Below are 7,048 nucleotides of genomic sequence, written 5' to 3'. Positions count from 1 at the left end.
ACAAGGATCTTACGGAGTGAGGGAGTGATAGTAATGAGAATGGTGGGTGTTGGGTGGTGATGAGGATTGGTGGCTCTTATGATTGGTGTTGGGCGGTGACGAGGATTGGGGGTTCTTATGTTGCAAATAAACCATAAAAAATGTGTCTTGGACTAATTATAGAGAGGTCCCTAGCTTTAGTCAAAAGTAAAAAAGAAATACCACGTTAACAATCCGTTAGTGGATTAATTGAATTTTGAACAGAAGTGACTGATTCATGCAATTATCTTAATTAGTGTGACTAAATTGACAAAAAAAATTTAGAGTGAACAAAATAGGAACAACACTCTTTTAGAGTGACCAACTGTATAATTTACCCTAAAGTCTAACGTTATTTTGATTGAAATGGTAAAATTGATATTTAAAAAAAAATAAATTTGAGATAATGAAGTTTATTTTTGGTTAGTAATTGAAAAAACAAATTTCAAGATGTATTGAGTTAAAATTGTATGATTCATATTATGTGTATATATATTTTTAGATTTATCAAAATATAAAAAAATATGAATACTTTTAAAATAATATTTATTACTCTCTAAAATAAATAATACTTCTTTGATAATTTCACAATTAAATTGAGAATAAATTTATTAGTGACATCAACTTCTTTTCAAGGTGACGACGGGTCCACTCCCTCATCAATTGCTTTTCCTCTTTTATTATTATCAACCGACATGTCTGCATTTTTAGTGCGACTAATATTTTAGATTATTTTTCTTCATTTCTATCTTAGTCGCTTTCGCTTTACTATATGTACTCAAAATTCCAAATTTAATAAATTTGTTATTTTTATAAACTTTATTCATGATCAAATTAATAATATTTTCAATACAAGAATTTAATTTTTCTTATGAACCCTAACAAATAAAAACAAAAAAGAGGTTTCTTATAAGCCTTTATCAGATCATTATCTTTTACATTGTCAACTTGAAGAATTTCACCCATCTCTAAGTATAAATTTTTTTATAAAATTTATCTTTATCTAATTTGTTTACAATTTACTTAAAAAAAGAGATAACTTTTTTGGGTTTTCGATTTTTCTAACTTAAATTCTAGATTTTTTTTGTAATAATTTAATTTTTTTTAGATACATATGTTTTTTTTTTCAATTTATCATTTTTTATATTTTAAAAGTTTATTAAGTGACGAAATAGTAATCATTTCATATGATAGTGGTGTGCACAAATTAGATTAAACCCCTATTCAAAGCAAACCAAAATATTTTATGCAAGAAGTCAAGAACATATTATGTTAACATATTATTCCTTATAAGACTTTTAAACATTCATGACATAAATATGAAAAGGAAAAAATGTGTATTATAGAGTAATTGATTAAACCAATGTCTTACCTATTAAACTTCATTATTACAAATATGTTCAACATGACTAAAGATCTGTAACATGTTTGCAGCCAGTTAAGTGTTGACTGCTTTGTTGCTAAGTTACAAATTTCGGGGTTCGTCTTTATCTCACTAATTTTTGCCTCTGTAGGGATATTTGACCCATCCTTGCTGTATTGCATCATTTCATGGAAAATGAAGATGCATTATAATGAACTATCCAAAGAAATAAACTTATTGTTTCTTCCTTTTAAATCAATCTCAGAACATGTGGTTTTACTTCAAGGATGATGTAAATATATCATCATAGATAATGGACGACTTTTTATATTACCTGAATTTCATTTTTCTTAAGTATCGAATATACAATCCTGGTAATATACAAATAAATACACCCATATTTATTAAAAACATGATTTTTAAGTTTTAACCCGATTATTTACGGAGGCAATACGTTGAAGAGCAGAAAGTGAATAAAAAAAGAGAAGCACAAAGACACAAAAAAAAAAAAAACCATCTGCATGTTTCTTGCCATGGGAGCAAGAAACATGTAATCCAAACAGAGGCATTACAAAATCTGTCCAATGAGACATCAACAGGAGTAAATTGAACATTGCAAACTTAGCAAAGGAAAACAACTGTTTCACCCTATTTTCTGGGGATGCAATGAACTGCACATTACAAAAAGGAAGAAGAGGAAGGGTTTACAACTAGCCACTCACATTATCCTCACTTCCTCTCCCTTCCAATGCTTAAATAGAACGCCGTCTACTCTTTTTCCTTTAGGACCTCCTTTTGTAACCAGAGCTTCCTGCTTCCCCATAACTGCTTGCTCCTGCAATGAATGAGATCATAGCAACATGAAAACCGGCTACTCCCTATAGGGGTGAGAAAAGGGGGTTGAATGACCATTCTTTCTTCCTTAACCAAAGGCTTAATCAATAACTTGATCGTAAAGTCTCAACAATAATGCCCAACAGCAGCAAGCTATGAACATTGGAGCACTCAAAACAAGTTCAGCACTTATGGGTTAAAATTAATATCCTACTTCAAGTAGCCAAAGATCAATCAAACAGGCTAAACCAATATTTGCACTTGCAGTTGTTGCATATATTTTATTTGGGTTATTCAAATGCAGTGCTGATGTTCCAAGGGGACTGAATATGCTGTGCCTGTAATGGAGTTTTTAACAGTTGATTCTCTATTCTATAGGACAGCAAGAATTATCTGAAAAAAGAAGTCATGTGTTACTGAGGACTTGAGCATGTCCATAATTTGTTAACAAGAAAAGTCAATTATTAACAAATTAAAATTTATAATACTACTAAAAGATAAACATAAAAATTATTGGGTGTGAATTCAAGGAACCAGAAAGGACAGTTTCTACATTTTTCTAGTTAGTAATGCAATGTGCCTAGCTGAATTTTCAACTCTATGAGTTCCATTGGAAAGACATGTTCTTGCAATTATGCTACATGCATGATGACATTTAGTCGTTCTCTAGAGGCCCCAGAGGAAGCTTAAAGCTCAGATTGATTACTTTCTGTGGAATCGGGGGCATATAAACTTACACACTCTTGTTATGTACCATGTACCCAAGAGTTTTAAAGGTAAAAGATGAACTGAAAGGTGCATTATATGCTCAAGTTGCTAACAATGCCGGATAGAAGAACTAATAATTTTCATCTTCAATCTCAGTAGTTCTACACAATACTTTCCTGTACCTAAAATATAACAAGAAAGAAAAGTACAATAACACACATCCATAAATATAACAAAATTTATATAATACACAAATAATTAATACTATTAACAGAAAACCAATGTAATTATTGTAAGAACTACTCAAAATGAACAGATTCTGCAACTGGAGGAGAGTTGATTATGTGACCTCTCAAGGTGTCAAGTCTCAACCACCAATCAAGGTTTCAATTGTAACTTCTCCTCCTTAAATGGTTGCGTCGATGCATCAGACAAACTCGGTAACCTTGAAACACTGCCCTTGCCTTTCCTTGCATTAGGCCCTATCTCCTCTATCATGTATTTCCACCCATCAATAGGTCTCCTCCGGCTAAATATGTGAGTCTTAATAAAACTAGCTATCTGTATAATTTCAGATAACCAAAAGCAGCTTCAATGTTAGAGTTCAATAGACCAAAGTACCCATGACAAGAAGCTCGTAAATAACAACACCACACACACACACACCTGGAATTTACAGTAAGCAATTCGGCGATCAAATTCTTGGAGGAGAATATCTTCTTCCCTCTGTGACATCTCCCACACGTTTCCATCAGGAGCTTTTGATGTTGTTTCCCAACCATCAGGCTTAGTTTTTAACTCAGAAGAGCTTGGAACTCTTGAATTCTCCAAGTCAGCATTGGTAGAGTCAAAAATCCTTCACAATATACATTATGTGTTAAATCCCACAAGTACAGCAATAAATTGCTGGTAGAACCTAAAGATGTTGTTAGCTATGATATGAAGACAAGTTTCAATATGGAAAGTAACAGAAACCAAAAACCCTTCCAAAATATCACATTAAACCAACATAGCAAGGAAACAAAGTGTATAAAAGAAAAGACATACTCAGAGCAGTTATCAAGCAATCTATCAATATCATTGGCAGAATCTCCCAATTCAGCTTCTTCCAATTTGTCAATCTCCTTCATCCACAACCCAGCATGGATTCTCTGCTTCTTCAACCTATAATCTTTCTTTATGTTCTCCAAACTATACAATCCACCACCCTCTCCTTTCCCCTCCTTTTCTGCTTCCTCTTTCTGCTTCTGCTTCTGCTTAGGTGACTTTCGTCTCTCATTCCAATTCTCATTCATGTCTTCGACAAATGCCTTGGTTTCAGCATCTACGTCCGATGAAAGCGCCATTTTTGCTGATTCTTCATTAGAAGGGAAGTTAACATCAGCTTCCCAAGGAGCTCTGTTCTTGGGAGAAATGTCATCAGGGAGCCAAGCTGTTTCCCAGGCATCGTTCCAAGAGTCATCTTTGCCATTTTGAGGAGGTTTAGTGGAGAGAGTTTTGAAAAGGGTAGTCAGATTCAAGTGGGGTTTACCAAATTTCGAGTGAATTGTGTACATCACTGGCTTTGTGATGGATTTGGCAATCCGATTAAAGGAGAACATCATTTTAGGGTTTACGGCAAGCAAGTTTGGCCGTGGAGGAAAAAGAAAACCATTTAAAGGTATTTCCTTTTCTTTTTCCTTGGATTTTAAACGGGATAGGAGGCCTGTTTGGTTACTGAGAAAGATAAAGCATTTGAAGGGGAAAAGAAAAAAAGAAAGGTAAAATTTGATGAGGTAAAATTGGACGGCTCCGAGCCTCCGACCGTTCCAACGATTTTTTATTTACTAATGAATGTTTTAGATTAATACTGTTTTTAAATTTTATACTAAATTAACATTGTATTCAATCTAATAATTCAATCCAATGTTCAGACTGTTTTTTTAGTAAATGGTTAAAGGTGTTCATCGCCCATATTCATGTCTTAAAATTAAATCATAAAAATTAGCCGCTAATTTTGTATGTAACAGTGAATTTGTAGATTAAAATTTAAATAATTTTCTTTTTCGATTATTGAATAAATTTAAAAAAAATTAATCGCCTAGTGACTTAAATAAACACTTTTAAATGATTTAATAATTATTTTATAATTTTTTTAAAATTAGATGACTAAAACGTAAACTTATTAATAGTTTAATAATTCTGAATGCAGTTTACCTAATAATATCTATATTTTTAATATCATGGAAATGGATGAAGGTTGGTTTAGAATAGAGGTGTCCATGGGTCGGGCGACCCAGCTCGACAGCCCGCTCGAAATATGAGAGGGTTCAGGTAAAAATATAGGCCCGAAATATGAGTTTGGGCAAAAAATGAGACCCGTTTAGAAAACGGGCCGGGCCTCGGGCACCACTTTTTTGGCCCGGGCCCTACCCGACCCGAATATACTAAATAAATATTTTTATTTTTTAACTTTAAAATATTTTTAAAATACTTTTATTTTTATTTTTAAAATAATTTTTAATTTTTTTAAAAAATGGGCCGGACTCGGGCTTAGAATTTTTTCCGGGCCGGACCTGGACAAAATTTTAAGCCTACATTTCGGACTGGGCCGGGCCCAGGCCTAAGAGTCGGGCAGAAATACTGAATTGCAGTCAGTTGAAGTCTGTTTTATATTTCATCCATGTGGTGTGGATAAGAGCACAAGCAAAGGAATACTGAATTGCAGTCAGTTGAAGTCTGTTTTATATTTGAGTGATGGCTTGAAGAGGGAGGCGGCCTACATTGTACTTGAATCCGCCAAACACACACCATCGAGATTCATGGGTCTTTTATTAAATTTGAGTACGCACTATCTACTATGAAATTAATGTCTGTGGTAGGTAAGCATTGATCAAACTAGAAAAACTTCCCTTTTCCTTTCCCAACTTATTTGCTCAGTATATGTTTAAATTCAGCTCTACATCATGTTTGAAAGATTAAATAGTACTGCTAAACTTCATTATTTAACTTCACTTGGATCTTTTATACAGTAAGAGTGGGATACGTCAGTTCATTGGGGTCAATGGATGCAAATAACTAAGATGAGAAGCTTCCTGGATGAAGTTAATTGCATTACATTTGTTTTTTAATCATATAAGTTATAAAGTTTTTTTTTTGTCAAAATCAAGGTATTTATTATTGGTGGCAATGACCAATTTCCTCGTTGCAATTGTTCTCCAAAAATATAAACAATTGATCACGAAACATGCTTTATTCCCAACATTGTTCTTTTACTATCTATTAAATGATATTTGTTTAGAAAGAAAAAATATTTAATAATCTTTCAAAAAAAATTAATTAATAAAATCAAAGCAAACGGAAAAAAAATTATTGTAAGATAAATGGCAGTAGAAATTTTCCAGATCACAATATTCAATTCTTATAATTATTACAGTCCAAGTCCCTAATTAATAGTACTAACTAGTCCTTTTCATTTGTTTTGGGGGGGGGGGGACACTGTGATAGACATTTTATATATGTAAATGGTTAATCCTACATTATGGACTTTTACCTGTTAACAGATTACCCTGCAACACCCACGTTCATGTTTACTAAGAAGGATTCCTCACATGAGCTTATTCTTTTAATGATGGAAGAGGTTTTGCTCTATATGTAATATTATTTCAAGTTTACATCTTTGGAAAATCAAAGGTTGTAGTGGCAATGCTGATTCAAGATATTAATATGATGATGAATAAAGAATGTGTATGGTATATATGGTAATGTATGTCCCGTTGTCTTGTTTATGTATCTTCTGATCCACATCCTTTTTCATTATTCTTAAGTGGAGTTTCGTGATTTATTTAAGCCACCTGATGACCATGTCTATCTCTGGTGTTTTTACTCTTTTTACTGTTATTAAGGTTGGGCCTCTTGCTGGTTAACGGTTATTATCAAGTACCCCTGCGTCACATTTTATTGGTAGGCATTCTTACATACCGTCAAGTAGAAGAAGTTAACCGACCTTTTTGTTATTTGATTATTATTCAGAACACTTTTGACTTTGAGCTTTCCAATGTAGATATATGACGAGATGAGCTTGCCAAATGGTGTTCTGAGGCTTCCGCCAAAAGGAGGACATGGGCATCATAATGGGTATGCTCC

At 33.1% G+C, this 7,048-nt stretch overlaps 1 protein-coding gene across 2 annotated transcripts; it reads right to left on the bottom strand.

The window, feature by feature from the left end:
• Window positions 1-1,966: 1,966 nt before the first annotated feature.
• LOC107925732 (protein GAMETE CELL DEFECTIVE 1, mitochondrial) lies at window positions 1,967-4,728 on the bottom strand. 2 transcript variants are annotated; one of them, XM_041105138.1, is made up of 4 exons: window positions 3,971-4,728; window positions 3,590-3,779; window positions 3,273-3,484; window positions 1,967-2,608 (listed from the first exon to the last, which is right to left on the bottom strand). In XM_041105138.1, the coding sequence occupies exons 1-3, from the start codon at window positions 4,525-4,527 to the stop codon at window positions 3,302-3,304; spliced, it is 930 nt and encodes a 309-aa protein (XP_040961072.1). In that variant the 5' UTR covers window positions 4,528-4,728; the 3' UTR covers window positions 1,967-2,608; window positions 3,273-3,301. The 2 variants fall into 2 exon arrangements, with proteins under 2 accessions (XP_040961072.1, XP_040961071.1); XM_041105137.1 differs by having other exon boundaries at window positions 1,967-2,216.
• Between the last annotated feature and the right edge of the window lie 2,320 nt (window positions 4,729-7,048).

Source organism: Gossypium hirsutum, chromosome D11 (assembly GCF_007990345.1).
Source record: "Gossypium hirsutum isolate 1008001.06 chromosome D11, Gossypium_hirsutum_v2.1, whole genome shotgun sequence".
Lineage (NCBI taxonomy): Eukaryota > Viridiplantae > Streptophyta > Magnoliopsida > Malvales > Malvaceae > Gossypium > Gossypium hirsutum.
Note: the sequence above shows the minus strand (reverse complement) of the source record. Positions and strands in the feature narration are given on the sequence as shown.

What these genes read in the sequence shown, in the direction of transcription:
- LOC107925732 (XM_041105138.1), bottom strand. Translation starts at nt 4,527, where the DNA reads ATGATGTTCTCCTTTAATCGGATTGCCAAATCCATCACAAAGCCAGTG. An exon ending in TTGCTTGATAACTGCTCTGA is followed by an intron (nt 3,780 to 3,970) that starts GTATGTCTTTTC and finishes TATATTGTGAAG; the next exon opens with GATTTTTGACTCTACCAATG. An exon ending in TTGCTTACTGTAAATTCCAG is followed by an intron (nt 3,485 to 3,589) that starts GTGTGTGTGTGT and finishes GAAATTATACAG; the next exon opens with ATAGCTAGTTTTATTAAGAC.